The sequence below is a fragment of the Canis lupus genome, chromosome 13 (assembly GCF_003254725.2).
Source record: "Canis lupus dingo isolate Sandy chromosome 13, ASM325472v2, whole genome shotgun sequence".
NCBI classification, from domain to species: domain Eukaryota; kingdom Metazoa; phylum Chordata; class Mammalia; order Carnivora; family Canidae; genus Canis; species Canis lupus.
Genome location: NC_064255.1, coordinates 60,863,163 through 60,883,469, shown reverse-complemented (window position 1 = coordinate 60,883,469; position 20,307 = coordinate 60,863,163). Strand labels below are relative to the sequence as shown.

General features: G+C 39.7%; 1 protein-coding gene across 4 annotated transcripts in view; it reads right to left on the bottom strand.

Annotated features, from left to right (window-relative positions):
- SLC4A4 (solute carrier family 4 member 4) overlaps positions 1-20,307 on the bottom strand; it is a 343,745-nt gene that overhangs the window by 273,392 nt on the left and 50,046 nt on the right. For all 4 annotated transcript variants that reach the window (XM_025435827.3, XM_025435826.3, XM_025435829.3 and 1 more), the window contains exon 3: positions 4,780-4,959. In XM_025435827.3, coding sequence (XP_025291612.1) covers positions 4,780-4,959 — 180 coding nt within the window. The remainder of the gene's footprint in view (positions 1-4,779; positions 4,960-20,307) is intronic.

Sequence of the window (20,307 nt, the reverse complement as noted above, 5' to 3'; positions counted from 1 at the left end):
ATCAAGCCCCAAATTGGGCTTTGTGCTGGGCATGCAGCCTGCTTGAGATTCTCTCATTCCCTCTCTCTTTGCCCCTCCCCTGCTCTCTCTGTCGCTCTCTCTGCCTCTAAAAATAAATAAACAAACAAATAAATAAAATCAGCAATGCTCTTTTAAAAAAATGAATAACACATGTCAAATACGTCGAGGTGTATATATATAGCATAACTTATTTACTGGCAAGAAATAACTAACTATAAAATGTACATTTACAAATAATTTTCTTATGATCACTGAACAACCTGGTCCCTAACAATAGTCTCTCCATAGGACCCTCTCGGAAACTGAGTGTACAACACAACGCAGTACTCCCTCAGGGAGGAGGCCTCAGAGGGAAAGAGAATAGACAGCCTTGTTTCTTTTACAAGTTGTGCTCTAACTGGTCCCTGAATGCTCCCATGACTGATGCACTTTTAGTCTCAGTACCATTCTGATCTGTTCGTTCCCTTTTACCTGAGTGTTACTGGCATTGTTTCTGTTGCCCTTCCTGAAAAGCTGGTACATAATTATCTCAAAATCCCTTGGCCCACTCGTCTAGGTGAGCATCTCTCACCCTTTTATTATTTACAGTGACGATAAGCTCTTGTTCCTACATTGCAAAATGAGAGATGACTTAGAGACAGAGGGAGGGAAAGAGTCAGATATCTCTCTCTCCCTCTCTTATAACACACACACACACACACACACACACACACACACACACAGGGGAGAGCACCTATGGTTCTGGCACAGGCTTTGCCCAAACAGACAGCAAATAGAGATAAACAGTAGCACTTTATTTGGCAAAGGGGTGCAGAGTATTAACTATGCAGAGTATTAACTATGACCTTTTTTATCTGCATTTCAAGGACTTTTTAAATTTTTTTAAAGATTTTATTTATTTATAACACTCGTAAAACAATCAATGTGATTCATCATATCAGCAAGAAAAAAACAAGAACCATGTGATCCTCTCATTAGATGCAGAGAAAGCATTTGACAAAATACAGCATCCATTCCTGATCAAAACTCTTCAGAGTGTAGGGATAGAGGGAACTTTCCTCGACATCTTAAAAGCCATCTACAAAAAGCCCACAGCAAATATCATTCTCAATGGGGAAGCACTGGGAGCCTTTCCCCTTAGATCAGGAACACGACAGGGATGTCCACTCTCACCACTGCTATTCATTCAACATAGTACTGGAAGTCCTAGCCTCAGCAATCAGGCAACAAAAAGACATTAAAGGCATTCAAATTGGCAAAGAAGAAGTCAAACTCTCCCTCTTCGCCGATGACATGATACTCTACATAGAAAACCCAAAAGCCTCCACCCCAAGATTGCTAGAACTCATACAGCAATTTGGCAGTGTGGCAGGATACAAAATCAATGCCCAGAAGTCAGTGGCATTTCTATACACTAACAATGAGACTGAAGAAAGAGAAATTAAGGAGTCAATCCCATTTACAATTGCACCCAAAAGCATAAGATACCTAGGAATAAACCTAGCCAAAGATGTAAAGGATCTATACCCTCAAAACTATAGAACACTTCTGAAAGAAATTGAGGAAGACACAAAGAGATGGAAAAATATTCCATGCTCATGGATCGGCAGAATTAATATTGTGAAAATGTCAATGTTACCCAGGGCAATGTACATGTTTAATGCAATCCCTATCAAAATACCATGGACTTTCTTCAGAGAGTTGAAACAAATCATCTTAAGATTTGTGTGGAATCAGAAAAGACCCCGAATAGCAGGGGAATTTTAAAAAAGAAAACCATAGCTGGGGGCATCACGATGCCAGATTTCAGGTTGTCCTACAAAGCTGTGGTCATCAAGACAGTGTGGTACTGGCACAAACACAGACACATAGATCAATGGAGCAGAATAGAGAATCCAGAAGTGGACCCTGAACCTTATGGTCAACTAATATTCGATAAAGGAGGAAAGACCATCCACTGGAAGAAAGACAGTCTCTTCAATAAATGGTGCTGGGAAAATTGGACATCCACATGCAGAAGAATGAAACTAGACCACTCTCTTGCACCAGACACAAAGATAAACTCAAAATGGATGAAAGATCTAAATGTGAGACAAGATTCCATCAAAATTCTAGAGGAGAACACAGGCAACACCCTTTTTGAACTCGGCCACAGTAACTTCTTGCAAGATACATCCACGAAGGCAAAAGAAACAAAAGCAAAAATGAACTATTGGGACTTCATCAAGATAAGAAGGTTCTGCACAGCAAAGGATACAGTCAACAAAACTCAAAGACAACCTACAGAATGGGAGAAGAGATTTGCAAATGACGTATCAGATAAAGGGCTAGTTTCCAAGATCTGTAAAGAACTTCTTAAACTCAACACCAAAGAAACAAACAATCCAATCATGAAATGGGCAAAAGACATGAAGAGAAATCTCACAGAGGAAGACATAGACATGGCCAACACGCACATGAGAAAATGCTCTGCATCACTTGCCATCAGGGAAATACAAATCAAAACCACAATGAGATCCCACCTCACACCAGTGAGAATGGGGAACATTAACAAGGCAGGAAACAACAAATGTTGGAGAGGGTGCGGAGAAAAGGGAACCCTCTAATACTGTTGGAGGGAATGTGAACTGGTGCAGCCACTCTGGAAAACTGTGTGGAGGTTCCTCAAAGAGTTAAAGATAGACCTGCCCTAGGACCCAGCAATTGCACTGCTGGGGATTTACCCCAAAGATACAGATGCAGTGAAACGCCGGGACACCTGCACCCCAATGTTTCTAGCAGCAATGTCCACAATAGCCAAGCTGTGGAAGGAGCCTCGGTGTCCATCGAAAGATGAATGGATAAAGAAGATGTGGTCTATGTATACAATGGAATATTCCTCAGCCATTAGAAATGACAAATACCCACCATTTGCTTCAACGTGGATGGAACTGGAGGGTATGATGCTGAGTGAAGTAAGTCAGTCGGAGAAGGACAAACATTATATGGTCACATTCATTTAGGGAATATAAATAATAGTGAAAGGGAATATAAGGGAAGGGAGAAGAAATGTGTGGAAATATCAGAAAGGGAGACAGAACGTAAAGACTGCTAACTCTGGGAAACGAACCAGGGGTGGTGGAAGGGGAGGAGGGCGGGGGATGGGGGTGACTGGGTGACGGGCGCTGAGGGGGACACTTGACGGGATGAGCATTGGGTGTTATTCTGTATGTTGGTAAATTGAACACCAATAAAAAATAAATTTATTAAAAAAAAGATTTTATTTATTCATGAGACACAGAGAGAGAGTGAGTGAGAGAGAGAGAGAGAGAGAGAGGCAGAGACACAGGCAGAGGGAGAAGCAGGCTCCCTCCAGGGAGCCCGACGCGGGACTCGATCCCCGGTCTCCAGGATCACACCCTGCACTAAACCACTGAGCCATCCGGGCTGCCCCCAAGGACTTTGCTTGAAACAGACCCCATTATTTTAGTCGGTAAGTGAAGGACTCCTTTCAGAAAGGCTTTTCCCCAACGTTCTGATGAAAAGCACAGAATTCTTATATCCTGCCCTTTGATCCTTCCTGTCTTACTTTTATTCTAATATGCTTAAGTCTTAATTTTGTGGTCTATCTCCAAGCTTTCCTCCAACCTTTGCTCTCTAATCTGGTGGTCCATCTGTGCTGTTCCTCTCCGGATAGTACTTCACTAGCTTCGAAGCCACCTGCTCAGTTTCGGTAGTGAGACTACAAGATTCGCAGATTCACATCACCACACTTCACACCGTCTTTAATTTAACTCTGTAAATTCACTTTTCAACACTCCTGAGCTGTTAATTCTAATTTGGCCTCTCATCACCTGCAATGACTGAGCCAGATCTTTATCTGTGCCACCCATGGTGCATTTTATTGCAGGTTCCACATTTCTGCAACTGTAGCGAAAAGATGAAGAATGTACAGAGCTCTGCCAACATGAAAAGCTGTCACTATGTAGCTCCTGTTGGGGAATCTCCCAAAATTGGCATGTGTTTCTATCGCTTCTCCCTGCTTCACATATTCATTCTCACTTCAGCCACAAAGCTCCCCAGATAGCCAAATATTCTCCACATCAGAAGAAGCAAAAGCAACATATGCATATACCTAAACATACAGTCCACCCTATCAATTGAATCCTTGAGTGTTTGTTCTCTGAATTCTTATTACTCTGTTCTTAATAACACTTCTATCCAATGTATGATATTTAATATCCTCAACGTTTCAAGAACTGTACCAATCTACGTTCTTCTCTGGCTTACAGGATGTTTTTCCACTCCTCCCTTTCAAATCATCAACCTGGCCCACAACCTGGTTAAATGTCATCTATAACCCTATCAATGTCATATGTATATATAGCTCTCATCTGGATCTACTGTCTTAATAAAACCTATTTTAAGCAAAAGCAATCCAAAAATTTCTTTGAGTCTTCCTGTTACTATTGATTCCTATAGTTAAATACCATCATCTATAACACTCTGCCCTGTTTCATTAGTCAAAATGTACAATACACAAGCATGCCTAAATTTCATCAGATCTTTTCAGAATCCTTCCTACCAGATTCCCTGCTAGAACAACCTGCTAGGACAAAAAAAAAAAAAAAAAAAAAGAGTCCCACAGACACTATCTTTTAGAGGAGACCACCCCACTACCATTGTGCCCCTCCCATTAGTCACAAGATCCTAAAAGATGTCTTTCCCAAAGATATAGAGTGAGGTGGTGAAAGGGAGCAACACCCAGAGAGTACTCACTGAGAGGCTTCAGGATGCTGCTGCTGGATTCATCAGCATTTTCCACATCTGATTTATCAGAATAGTTCTCAGAGACTCTTTCTTTTTCCTTCTTTTCTTTGTGCCCTGTCTTTCTCTTGTGGCGTCTCCTTCTCCTGTAGCTCTTCGGCACATGGACCCCAATGTAGATGGTATGGTGGCCTAAGAAAGGTCACAGATCATCAGTCATTTCAAATCACATTCTCTGCTGCATATAAATTTCACAAGCTCCTCAGGTCAGAAGAAAATGTCCATGAATTCATTACCATTTTATATTTGACAAATAAACTGGAAAAATAAAATCTCTTCCCAATTTTCAGTTCGCTAGAGTATAATTCAATCTGTTGGCTGGCGCTAGGATTCTGTGAGGGTGTACTCCAGTGCCACTCAGATAGACTCCTTTTAAAAGTTTAGGGAAGCCAAGAAATGCCAACCCAGAAATCAGGAATCCCTGATCCAGCCATACCTCCGTCATCAATTAGCTATTTGACCTTGAGCATGTCCCTTAACCATTCTGGGCCTCAATCTCGTCATTTGTATAGCAAGAGGCTTACACTGGGTGATCCCTGGAGACCTTTCCAGTTCTAACCCTCCTGAGTCCTGTTCAGGGTACCGAAAAAGGAGGTCTGGGAGCAGCAAAAAAATAAAGATCTAACTCAAAGTTCAAGAAGTCATTCTGCTGCAGATAAGCTCTTGCATTAAAACTTTTTTTTCTTTCTTTTTTTTTTTTTTTTTTAACCAAATCAGCAGAATAGAGACTTAGAACTGGGACAAATTGAGAAAAAATAAGACATAGTTGGAGAGAAGATTTTAGAAATACTCAAATGTTCACACTAGGAAACAGCTAAAATGAATGTCAGTTACAGTGCCATTCTCATTTTTCTTTTTTCGTTTCCAAAAGTTTCTAAAAACTGGTTGTTGCAATGATAAAAATAAACCCAGCCCAGCAAAAATTGCCTTGAAGAGAAGGGCATGAGGAAAAAAGATTGTGAAATGCTTTTAGTTCTCTAGATGGAAGAAGCTGCAAAACTGACAAGTGGTATTATTTTTACAAAATCTGATAAGACGGGGGAAAAAAAGGAACTCAAAGTTCCACATCTTTAAAAAAAAATGGGAAACTTTTACTTTCACTTTATATACAGCATAACTTCTGAATGTGGGAACCACTATCTCGGAAGAAATGTGAAAACTTTTTTTTTAACTGCAAATTAGATTAGATTATCTCATCTTTCCCATTTCCTATTCTGGAATTACTCCTTGATGACCACTTTACAGTACCACAGATAATATCACACACCTAACATGCAATACGTATACATGCAGTACGTCTAATATAAACTACTGCGAGTTACTCTCCACAGTAACCCATCAGGCATATCTAAAAACACTATAATTCACAGGGATGTTCCCTTAAATTGGAAGGATTAAAACAATTATATGCTCCTTCAAGAGAAAGCTTCCAACTAAGGAATGCAGATCCCTAAATGAATGGGTTAGCATTCCAAAAAAATCTGGTATTTGGAATGAAGTTGGAGGCATCTATATAAAGTATGAAACTCCCCTCAACACACATAGACACACACACCAACTCAACTATTACAAAGCACAGTGAAATTCTCTTCACAGAATGAGTGCCAATGAGAAATTTATCATGTCTAACCATTTGCAAGCAAATTGTTCTCATGGGAAAGCTATATTATACTAGGAAGTAGGAAATGTCTCAGAAACAATGTGAATTAAGAAACAGTGTCAATTGTTTCCTGTGCTCCAGTTACCAAGGGAGTCCTGCAGCTTTATCTCAACTCACACAATATATGTAAGCAAAGCCAACCAATTTCTTCAGTAAATCAAACACTGAGAGCTTGGTTGCTTTCATTCAGGAATTAGGAAAACGTCATGAAAAAAATTAAGAAATTGGAAAATTTTAAAGCCTATCACATGAAATATTTTCTATATCTTATTAAATAATGGCAACTAAGCAAAAAAAGGGGGGGGGGCAGTTAAGCTATATTAGTCAAATTGATGTTACACAGAAAGATCTTTATATGTATCTACCCAAATCTGCACAGTGTCTTTGATAAGTCATTTAAAAGATAGTTTATATGGGTCGATAGGATTCTAAGATAAGATTTCTGACTATAAACTCTTTTTGTTGTCAACCTAACCAAGAGGGTGGGTGATTCAGAGAGTGAGCTTTCAAGGCCCATGGAGAGGAGAATACCTTAACTTCTGGGACCTAACTGGAGGTGCAACATCACAAATATGGTGTCATCTTATTCACATCGTGATCACATGCCGTCCCCCACCCCACCCCTATGAAGAAGAGTCAGCTTATCCCCATCTCTTCTAGCTCCTGCCTCAGGTTCTCTCTCTCTCTCTGTGTCTCTCTCTCTCACACACACACACATACACACACACCTCACTCACTTTATCACACACTATCACACAAGTGGGGAAGCTTTCAGATATGATGATGCTCTTTGCAGCTCAAATACCAAGCAGAACCGTGGTTCCTTGCAAGACACCCCAAATTTCAGACATTTTTTCTCAGCTTTATTGAGGTATAATTTGCATGTCATAAAATTCACTCATTGTAAGGATACAATTCAATGATTTGGGGATTATTTACAGAGTTCTGCAACCATCACCATCAATTTTAGAATACTTCCACCCATCCAGTAGTGCACTTTCTGTTCCCACTCCCATTCCATATAACCACTCTTAAGCATTTTTGATACTCTCAGTGATGGCCTCTGGGAAGCTACAATACTCTGGTACCCAAATAGCCATGACTTTTTTGCGGGGACCCTTACAGCACAGCAGAACAGCATATTTCCTGAGTGAAGAAGATCCTGCTTTCCAAGAGCTGCCAGAGGCGATCATGACACTGGGCAAAACTCAAAGCACCCTCCTTTTCTTCTCACACATTACCAGTAACTAAATTTTCCTTTTCTCTCTTGGGTTCAGGGAGAAGAGAAAGAGCCCGGTCCTGAAGTTAAATAAACCGGAACTCAGGGAAGGTGCTGTGTTTTCATCAATTACTTCTCCGTCACTCTCCATGTCAGCTTCTTTGCCCAGGGGAGGAGAACAAGACACCCTTGCCCTGGAGAGTGAAGGGGAAGGCTTTCTCAAAATGATCACCAAATATTTCATAAGCTGTACATGCCAGGTAACAAAAATACTGAAAGTAAAATGAGCTCAAATGGAAGCATTCTTGCTGCTCCCACAGAATACCTGTCTTCAGGAAGCAGAATTACTGATGAAAATATACTATTGTTGAAAAGAATCTCATAGATGGATTTCAATATTTATTTTGAATAAAGTATCTTTATCTGTCTCAGAGATCTGTCATGAAGAATGATGGCTATTTTTAAAATTGTAACTCATAAAAACGACAGCAAGCACTTAGGAAATCTACAAAGGTTGAGGGCATAGTATTATTTTATATATAAAATAAAAAATGAGAAACTTGACAGACAAGCCTTCCAATCCAGCAAGAGTCTACAAAACTGTAGATGCTGAAAGAATCAGGGACAGTTACCTGCTTAACTTGAAGAGAATTTTAGACTTCAGAAATAAAATAAAATCCCTCCCCTAGAAATTTCACCGAAGACTGTTTCCAAAGTTTCACCAAAAACTTCTTAAGAAGCAACAATTTTTTAAATAGCTATAATTCATAAGAGAAGGTTATTGTTTCAACTATACTCAAATAGAAAAAGCTTGTTTTAAATATTATTAAAATAAAGTTTGCATTTTTGCTACTAAAATTGCATAAACTAAAACTACTGAAATCTACATTTGACAGTTCATTTAGGTATGAGTCAAAGGGCATTCAGTCCTTGATTTGGCAGTGGCCTCAGTATCATGTGTTCAAATAAATACCCTACATACCTTTCTCTGACAGATGGTGTAAGTTCCCAACAAACTCTAAATGTCTTGGGAATATCTCATAATCCATCCCACAGCCAATACTACTGGGAAGAAAGTATGGTTTTCCTAGTTATCTCTGAATGTCAGAAATTATCACTAGGTGATGCCTGTATCTTCCCATCCTCACCTGCTCCACCTCAGCTGAAAGCAGAAGTACTGTGATGTTATCATGTCCAATTCTTCCAATTCCTGAAATAGTTCTAAATTAATGTCATTGATAGTTGCTATCATGTTTTCAGACCAACAGAGAACTCTTACACTTAGTAACCTAGTAACTCTACAGCCATTCGAGTTAAAGAGGTTTTCATAGACATTACCAAGGATGATTTAGAATTTTGTAGAATTAAACCTATCAAACCAGAAAAGGGTTTTATGTCAGCCAACCTCAAAATTCTAGAAAGGGATGGATAATTAAAGACCATATGCCTCTATACGCAAGATAGATCTATTAGCTCCTTTAAGAAACATATTACTGTGTTTACTGTACATACAGATGAGAGTAACTATTTGTTGGATACTTACAAATGTGTCAGGTTCTAGCTAGATCTCTTATACCCATTACCTCATGCAATTATGACAACTGTACAAATTAAACACTACTATCCTAATTGTACAGGCTGGGATGCCTGGGTGGCTCAGCGGTTGGGCACGTGCGTTTGGCTCAGGTCATGATCCCAGGATCTGGGATCGAGTCCTGCATCAGGCTCCCTGTGAGGAGCCTGCTTCTCCCTCTGCCTGCGTCTCTGCCTCTCTCTCTCAGTCTGTGTCTCTCATGAATAAATAAATAAATAAATAAATAAATAAATAAATAAATAAATAAATCTTTTTTTAAAAAAATGATAATGATTGTATAGGCAAAGGAACCAAGGCTCAGGGAACCTCCAGTCAGATGCACAGAGGCTCTGTGACTGACACTTTGCTGGAAGGGAGGTGGGTCGAGCTCAAACAATGACGGGCACTTGGGGGACACTTGTTGGGAAGAGCACTGGACGTTATAGGTAAGTAATGGACCACTGAAGTCTACTCCTAAGACCAATACTACACTATATGTTAACTAACTTGAATTTAAATAAAACCTTGGAAGAAAAAAATAAAGTTGTTACATGTTCTTAAAAATACAGATCGGTACATATAATCCAAAATACTTTAATAAATGAAATACAAGTAATTTGTTAGCTTATTACTCACAAACACATAGGAGTGTCCATAAGCAGCTCTAATAAGATATAATCCAAGTAACTGCTAATTTACTGGGGCATAAATACCAGCTCATGAAAAGAAAATGCTCTTCAAAGAGCATGATACAATTTTGCAATTAACAAGGGGAAAGTCAGCCCTGATGAAATGTTGGCATAAAGGTCCATATTTCAAACATATGCTACTACACAAAACAAGGCATGATTTCTCTTTTTGTATTTTAGACAGAAGTCACTTATCACAGAAAAAAAAGATAGGGACACCAGGGTAGTTCCGTGGTTGAGCATCTGGCTTCGGCTCAGGTCGTGATCCCGGAGTCCTGGGATCGAGTCCTACAGCAGGCTCCCTACAGGGAGCCTGCTTCCCCCTCTACCTATGTCTCTGCCTCTCTTTCTGTGCTTCTCATGAATAAATAAAATCTTTAAAAAAAAAAAAAAGGAGAAAAAAGAAAAAATAATGATGCATATGTTTATTAACAGGAAGTTATATATTGCCTATGTAATTTATTTATAAATAATTTTGAATCCTGATGAATAATCTCTTTTAATATTAATGCCACCAATTACACTTAAGATTAGGCATGCAAGCAAATAACCAGTGCAAGCGATGAAAAACAGGGAAATACTTTTCTTCTCACTGAACTGCATGGGAATTTTGTCTATTGAAAGCCTCCCAGAAAACCTTAAGGCGACCTGAGGTTCCCCAAGCGAGACTGATAAGAAATCTTAGCTTGTTATCAGCTGTTTACTAAGTATAGTGCTTTTAATATTTAATATTTTATGATGATGATGATGATGATTACAATCTCTAGGCAGGAACAAATAGCTACAGGAAAAAGGTCTTGAAGGGGAGTCAAGCTTATGGTTACCCAGCTAACCTCCTGTCCTTTAGCTCAGGAAACTTCTCCACCTGTCTTTTAAGTGTTGATTTCTAGCAAAGTTCTAATTATAGTCTTTAGAGAACTCGAAGACCACACACTAAGGTTAAATTTCCATTATAGTTACCATTATTAATAGCTAATAGGATGCAAAAAATGACTAGCATGATAAAAAGTTTGAATTAGTGAATACCCTTCTTTTTTTAAGATTTTATTTATTTATCCTTGAAATACACAGAGGCAGAGTCATAGGCAGGGGGAGAAGCAGGCTCCCTATGAGGAGCCCAATGAGGGACTCAATCCCAGGACCCTGGGGATCATGACCTCAGCCAAAGGCAGACGCTTAACCACTGACCCACCCAGGCACCCCAAATATTCTTAACGAAATATAACTTTAATATGTTCAGTAGTCATCAATTATTTTAAAATATCTAGGCTAGAATAAGCACTGAAAGGTAATACAGAAACCTACCTAATGAGTAAACAAGACTAAAAGTCATCTTATTTTTCATAAACTGCAAACCCTGAAGTGCTTCACAATCTCTAAAAAGTTGACTCTCCCAAGTAATTTTAACTTTGCTTTAGCAAAATCTCTTTTCATCTGTAGACATAAAACATAATCTATATCTCTATATTTATATCTACATTGATATAATATATAGACATATACAGAGATATCTATATAGTCTCCATATATAGGGAGAAGAGAGAGGGAGAGGTCATTTTTTTATGGACAATCCAAATCAAATCATATCAATAAAATGTCTCCTGCCATGGACAATACACAAAAGTGCCACACAAGTGTTGATCTTCCTTCTCCCTTCCCTTTCCAAGGAGGGAAATACAGAGCACAATTTCTTCTTATTCCCATCACCTTTGAGCCCTGATAACAACCTGTAAATCCCCTCCACTAGCAAAGGCACTCCTGAGGACAAAAGGGCCAACATTAGACCAAGTGTAACTCGCCCTTCGGTGGGCTGCTTTAGTCATTACACAGGGTTTCAATGTTCAACAGAGGCAACACCCTGCATAAACTCAATCTTCCCTCTTCCTGCCCAGAAACACATGCCTGGCAATCCCCACCCTGTTCTGGGTAGAGTTTCACCCAGTGCGTTCGCGCAGTAAGTGCCAACCCTCATGAGCTGTTATCCCTTTACTTGATTGAGCAGAATAGATTGGAACCAAAAGACCTGGGAAGGCCAGTGCCAGGTAGAGCAGTGCTAAGAGTGAAGAAGAAACATCCAACAGAAAGAGATGATCTCTCCACTCATCCTGACACCCCAGAACCCAAAAAGACCTGGTGGTTTTTTAATGTGAACTACACATACTGTCAAACAAAATCCACCCATGATCCAATCACGAAGAACTGACAGTTTCCATTATTTCTCTTACGGTCACCATTTGTACAACTGAATGGGAAACAGGGTTGGAAGAGAGAAAACAATGGCTAATCCAATTGTCATTGATAACTGGATTTGCAATTGCAGCCAGAGAGGCAGCTGAGACAGACACATAAATGCACACATTCACACTCTTCATCCTACCCACATTGTCCATCTCTGACTCTATTATGGCTTCCCTTTTAACACTGGCCTAAACCCTGGCTGGGCAATAGGAAGAATAGTCTTTACTTGCTATAGACAGATAATCCACCATATAGTTAATGCACTCATGGCCAATCAGGTATCAAATATTTAATATTAGTTCACATAATTCCCTCCTCTCACATACCTATACACAGGGAAATGAGAGATGGATAATGCTGTAAGATTGAAACAATGACGAAGAAAGTGCTCCAAGTGACTTAAATTAGCCTAAATAAGACCAATCTCAGAATCTCCATGGCGGTGGTTTTCCACATGCATCCAGAAAAGAAGACAGCATTCACTGACACAGGAGCACATAATTATACTTTTAGAGTTGAAATGACCTTAAACATTACATGGTTCAATTTCATTTGCCAGTTGAGGCAATCAAAGCCAAATAGCCAGTTAATAATGTGAAGACTGGAATTCTTGGGGCTCCTAGATAGGTAAGGTTTCTTCTACCACTTTCCCACTCCCATGATGCCAGCCCACCACTACCACGATTCCTCCCACCTTCCACTGTCTGCAAAACATGACTAAAAAAAAAAAAAAAAATTAGTCCTTTCAAGTTTGTAACTACCTAGAAGGAAAAAAGGGATCAGGGAGTCTCTGAAAATGCTTCTCTCTTATAATTATAGCATGACAAGTTTAAAGATTTATTTATTTATTTGAGAGAAAGAGCATGCACACACACATGAGCATACATGAACTGGGGGATGGGCAGAGGGAAAAGAATCTCCAGCAGATTCCCCACTGAGTCCAGAGCCTGACTGGGGGGGAGAGTGGGGGCTCAACCTCTCAACCCTGAGATCATGACCTGAGCTGAAACCAAGAGTTGAGGACTCAACTGACTGTACCATGCAGGTGCCCCTAGAATTACAAGTTTAAATCCACAACCCTTAGGTTCCATAAACTGCCCTAAAATATGAAGATGTTCTGGCTATGATATCTGTCCTCCACTGATCACCACTGATCGCTTCGAGAAATGGTAGAAAAAGTTTTAGTCTTTCCTTCTATGTGCTCCATTACACTCAATCAATTAAAATATTTAGAATGGTTACAGAATTTTTAGAGCTCAAAAGGATCTTAGAGAGAATACAGCTCAACATTCTCACCTCACAGATGAATGGAGGAGCCTGGAGAGGTGAAAGTGATCGGTTGTGGCGACACTGACAGGAACCGGAATAACAAGGACATGGACACTTTCTCAGCGTGGTGCTCATCCCCCAAATGAAAAGCTTACAAAAGTGGGGCCCACCAGGCTGTTTCTTCTTCCTCTCGCCTTTTCATGAGCTCTTCCGACACTTATCATCCTCCTCTCCCCAGTTCTTCCCACTTCCTGTTCTTCCAGGTGCTTCTTCCAGTTCTCATCCATCTCCCTTTCCAAGCTCCCTACTGGCTCCAGAGGGAACAGTCCTCAAGCCTCCACAAAATGGCATATGAATTTCCCAAATTGCTCACAGTAGAAATCCAGAAGCAATGGCTCCCATTGCAGCCTCTGTCCATCAGCAGATCCTGGCAATTCAACCCATTTGTCTTGACCTCTGTCTTGTCTAGTACCCACTCTAGTCTAACTCAAAATAATCTCTCAACTGAATCCTAGCAACAGTCTCCCCACTTCAATCTCAGTCCTCCTGGAATGCTTCCCCCATGTATCAGCCAAAGGGATCTTCTTTAAAATGCAAATTTTGTCTGGTCGCTTTCCTGCAATGGCTCCCCAGTGCACACTCAGTACAATCCTAAATCTTTCGAGTAGCATAAAAGGCCATGCATTAACTGGGTCCTATCCACCTCAGGCCACTCTCACCTCATCCTTTAGGGTTCAACTTAATGTCACTCTATGGGAAATATATACCTCTGTTTCCCACATACACTCACCCACATACATGATATACTCTCTAAATTATCATATCAGCCAAACTCGTGCTTAGATAATGACTGGTTTATTTGACTGAACAATAACTGTGGCCTTAATCAGAATGTTTTATCATGTTCAAGGAGCCATATGAGCCTGGAAAAGTAACATATTTGAGTTTATATCTGCAATTGTTCTTAACATTTTGATAAACTTAAAGAAAAATAAACCGCTTTGCCTCAGTTTTAAAGTTAGTAAAAAGAATTAATATAGATACTAATCAACTAATTTGTTGATTACCAGATATCAGTATTACCTTTAGCCTGAGAGCATTCTGGAATCACAGCAACCACTGGCAAGAAAGTACCAACCACTGGTAATAAATTGTAGGCAGGGAATATATCCAAGGGAGATGGTATCTTAAATTTATAGGGTTCATCCTGGGGATTTCAAATTAGTTTACTTATACTCTTTGTGAAAGTAGGAGATAGGGAGGCACAAGTGTTATTTCTTTGTAGAACAAACTGATATTCAGAAATTAGGTAACTTGTCAATGGCTTACTGCCAATATCAAAGTATTTTTTACATATTATCCAAGAATCCTCAGAGCATCTTTGGTAGCTGGATAAGAAGATAGATTACTGGGATCCCTGGGTGGCGCAGTGGTTTAGCGCCTGCCTTTGGCCCAGGGCGCGATCCTGGAGACCCGGGATCGAATCCCACGTCGGGCTCCCAGTGCATGGAGCCTGCTTCTCCCTCTGCCTGCATTTCTGCCTCTCTCTCTCTCTCTCTCTCTCTCTCTGTGTGTGTGTGTGTGACTATCATAAATAAAAAAAAAAAAAAGAAGATAGATTACTAACTGCCCTTTGCATAAAGGAAATGTAACCATATAAGCATGAGTGGCCTCATGTCACCCGCAAAGGGAGGGCACAGACAGAAATAGAAATAGGATCTAAGACTCCTGGTTCTCCAACCCATGGCACAGACTGGATAGAAATACCTGAACAATCAAATACTGATCTAATTTGCTGAATATATGTATCTATCAGATTCAATTATGAGCTTTCATTCTGCATCCAAGGCATTTTCTCTGTTTTTCGGTAAGAATAGAATTATTTGTTGAAAATTGAATAATTACCTAAAGGTGGGGTGGTGATTTAACTAAACTACAAATGTGCAGTTCTGGCCCTCCAAAGCTGATATGATGGCCAAGATTAATAAAATTCGAAACCTACTTTTTCCCAGAAGTTTCGGCCTGCTAAACGGTATTGAGCATTCTACCATGAAAAGAGTCAGTAAAATAATGTCTCAAGAGGCTTAAGTAGGGTCTATTCTCCTTCCAAAGTCAGCAGAGTATAAAGAAAGGTGAACACACTGGATACAGTACTGCCTTCTAATTCTAACTCCACGGAAAGGTAAAAACAATTAACTGGATTTAAAAGCTTTTGCAGCTATTCAGAGAAGGGAGTTATTTAAGTCACCTATACTGCTGATTCAATGCATGTCACTCACCACCCTCCCCACCTTCACCTCATCCCACCTGGCAATCAGCAGCATTAGGGGCAAAGTGCTTGGAACCTCCTGTGAGCTCCTGTCATGGCAGGTCCTCACCTCAGTCCCCTAAATGCTATCAGCCAAAAAAGTAAAATAAGATTTTAGAAAATAAAATAAAATCCCACCAAGAAGCTCACCACAGCAACGAGAGAGCCTCATCTGAGCTTTATTCAGCTTTATCCTAGTTTTACTCTATTCTCCCCCGTCAGACCCAATTCTCAATTCCCCTAATGATTTTGAATCTTGTGATGACAAAAATGGGGAAATATTTAGCTCAGGTTTATTTCTATACTATTGCATAATCTCATCTAATTGGTACCTAAATTATATAATAACCAACAAAGAACAGAATTATTCTAGTTCATGTTGGGTGGGGAGGAGGAATGTATACATCTCATAGAATATATACATTTCACAGAATATATATATATGTGTACATATATATTCTATATATGTGATATAGATCAATAATTAGATTGATCACAATCCCTGAATCCTCTTCATTGTTGGGAAAATACCATACACTTTATATGTGTTTTCCAGAGGAAGCAATTTTACAGGCTTCATTAGACAGTGGGCACACACTTTATTTTAACCTGCATACAATTATAGTTAAAATGCCTCTACTTGGGAAAGAAGACAAATTTACAAATCAGGGGCGATATGTGTCAGAGCAGTTTAATCATGAAAATCAGATATCACACCCGGAACCTAAAGAGAACCAGAATGAGTCCAAAGAGAAATCGAGAGTAGGTCTTGGGAAACTTCACTTGACCATTCTATCTTGCCTTTTCCAATGCAAGAAGCAAAAGGTAAGTATGGTTAGGAAGGCAAAAGATAGGTGTTGGTAAAAATGAATTAAGCAAATAAAAAACATTTAGGCCAATTACAATTTTTGGAATGATAATCATCGAAAATTATTGGTGAAAACTGTATCAATCAGAAAGAAGAAGTATAGGGATCCCTGGGTGGCGCAGCGGTTTGGCGCCTGCCTTTGGCCCAGGGCGCGATCCTGGAGACCCGGGATCGAATCCCACATCAGGCTCCTGGTGCATGGAGCCTGCTTCCCCCTCTGCCTATGTCTCTGCCTCTCTCTCTCTCTTTCTCTCTCTCTCTGTGACTATCATAAATAAATAAAACTTAAAAAAAATAGTAAAAAAAAAAAAAAAAAAAAGAAAGAAGAAGTATAGAAAGCAGTGCAGTATAAAGCACTCCTGTTCCCAACGCCCAGTACGGCAGCAACATAATTTCTGATAATTATCAAAACAGTTCTGTGGGAAATGGCACATTCTATTATTCCCATTTTACAGAGCGAGAAACCCAAAATCCAAACTGTAATTTTCTCCCTTCACTTATGTAATGATTCGGCAGAGATTAGTTAAAAGTCTTAAAACTTTTATTCCCAGACTGATGCTTAGCCACCCTGCTTTAACAACCTCAACAATCATTTTAACTTAAAAAATGAGACCAAAAAGCGCATCAAACAATATGTCCCCAAAATAAGTATCAATGAGTTTCAAAAATATGACCAGATAAAAAGCTTCTAAAAAGAAACTCAACCTACAGACAAAAATTGCTGCAGGTATATCATTTCAGAATTTCTAGATCCTTGCAAAACACAACCAACTACCAAGTTCAATTTCTTATGGTTTACTGTGTAAAAAGAATGTGGACACCTAGGACAGAAAGTGTCTTCAAGAGGACTTTAGCACATACTGTACTACCAGGGAACTCTCTACAACTGGAAAACTCTGGGAAGGAATGTCTGATTCCAGTTTCAAAACCCATGGAATTACCCTCAGAGCCCCTGAAGCTAAAGAAATCTATATGCAAATATTTGACTTCACCGATACAGCAGGTGTCAAAGAGCTCCTAAGCTACGTGTTGTCTGCTCTTAGGGACCCTGGTGGGCTTGCAGCTGAGGCCATGATGAGAAAGAAGCAGAGCGCTGAGAAGGGGTCTGTATGGGCACAACCTGCTCTGGGAAACCCAACTTGCTGTTCAAGTACCAACCCTTACACACCTCACCACATTTCTTTAAAGCTCTCCAATGGGTGGATACAGGTTTCTTTTAAGAAGGCTTTTCCTTCGGCAATATTTGCCTGAGCGTTTCCTCTGTACACACAGTTTCTGAGCAATCAGAGTGAACACCAGAGAAGAGGTCAGCAAAATGCAACCGGACACTTATAGCCAGCGCTCAGAATAGCCCCAGCTCCAACTTGGCCCCTCCCTTCCCATCCGATAGGTTTTCATTCACTTCTTCTCGGCAATTACGTTTTTTACCATTGTAATTATTAACAAATGTCCACCCAGCCCCACTTTTTCTTTAGAATACTACCTCCTCCGATACACATAAATACGTCATCACGATATCCTCTAGTGAAAAATAGGGTTAAGTCATTATGATTTCATGTCTGTAAAATGTTGAGATCCTGACCTCCAAAAACACCAACATCGTGGTTTCATTAGTTTAGTCTCTCTCTTCGAAGGACAGGGTAGAAAAGAAAAATGCAAACACGATTTAGGGGCCTCTTTAATTTCTCAATATAGATATATAAACAACATAAATATGTATAAATATGTCAACGATCTCTGGAAAATCAAATAGCAGTAATAGCAAGGACAGGATCTTTAGAGGCTATATTGCTTCATTTGATTAGAGTACAAAGGGAGGGGCACCTGGGTGGCTCAGTAGCTGACCATCTGCCTTTGGCTGAGGTCGTGATCCTGGGATCCCAAGATCCTGGGATCAATTCCCCCATGGGGCTCCCCATGGGGAGCCCGCTTCTCCCTCCGCCAGTGTCTCTGCCTCTCTGTGTCTCTCATGAATAAATAAACAGAATCTTCAAAAAAAGAAGATTTTTTTTAAGGGAACCAAATTTCTGACTAAAAATTTAAACAGTCTTTAGAGGATTATATAAAGTAATTCTGCATGCGCTTTACTTAATGTTACATATTCGTGTATTCAGTTCTCCCTTTTAACAAATATTTAGTAAACACCTATTCTGTTCCAGACTCTGCTCTACTTTTCTACCTTTGTTTCCCTAAAAAGAATCCTACCATAAATTCCATGAATTTTTAACAATTCTCTCTCTTAATGTCCATCAGTACACATGGGAATTTGTAAAATTATTCTTCCATTTGGACAGATGGGAGCGCACTTCCTTCTAGACTTCGTTTTCAATGGAAGAGGAAAACCACCACAATGTACCATAATAGCTGTGAGTGCACTGATCACACTTCAGAAACGGAGACACGTTTCAGCCAATATTGTCTTGCTGTATTTTATGCTTCCTGAGTTAGACTTGATGTTAAGAAAAGGCCCCTCCTCATGAAGTCAGAGTTGCCAAGGCTTGCTGGGAAGTTACCTAGCCCTACAGAGCCAAGGCCTTATCTCAAAGGATAAGGTGGAGTTTGCTCCTTTCCCCTATTGCAAAATATGAGAATATTAAGTAATCTGTTTATATCATACAGATCCAAAATCTTGGCTGGGTTTTTAAGGATAAAACATCCATAGGACTTCCTAGTTGGAAAGAGCTACATGAGACTCTTTCTTCCGATCTCAACCTTGGTTCACCCAGTAAAATTTGGCAATTTCCCCTAAGTGCGTTTGAAATGAAAATTTAGTGTTGTTCCTCATGGCCAGCATTTCTGGGTCATCTGGTAACGTCAATTTGTCTTCTACAGACCAATTCTGTGGAACTGCCTGGGCTGGAGCTGGAGTCTTTTGATATAGAAACAAGTATGAGTATCTGAAACTTTGAAAGTTTTAAATGAGTTAATCCACAGTAGCCCCTCCATGACAAAAATGTTAACTTTATAAAACTACAGATAGACATAGACACTGATGTAAAATAACCAGCGGAAGAACAGACATAAAAGCTTCTCTTTATGTTAAAGATTAAAATTGGCACTTGGTCACCTTCTTTAAAGAGTATCTCTTTAAATGATTAACACAAATGTACATGAAGGAAATTATGTGAAAATGAGGTTTAGGTCTTTAAATATATCCCACATAAATTCATTATTTAAACAGAAGATGACTCCTCTTCTGACTCACTCTATTCTTAGTGAGCTCTGCAGTTGATGGTTTTCTATTGAGTTTTTAGACCGTGGATTAAGCATCATGCCACCCACCGAGAGTAAAGTTGAACCAGGTGAGCTGGGGGCGTGGACGGAAGTCTCAGTCTCCCTCCTCTCCACAGAACTCTGGCAGAGAAGGCACTGTGAGACAGCATCTAGTGCTTCTCACCTTCAGGCTGAGCTGAATCCGACTATCACAAATTAAGGGACCCTCAGAAGAATTTTTAAAGCAGGACCCTTTCAAAGTAACTAAAGCTCCTGGACCTTAGTCACACTCAATCTCTTATTTGTGCAAATTACTTCAAAAAACAAAATTTTAAGTTTTCTTTTGCCAAGTGTGCTGCATTATGCTTTAGCCATGCTTATCCTAGGAGCAAGAGAAAGAACCACCTGGATCAAAGGAAACATTTGATAAAATAAATGAAAGG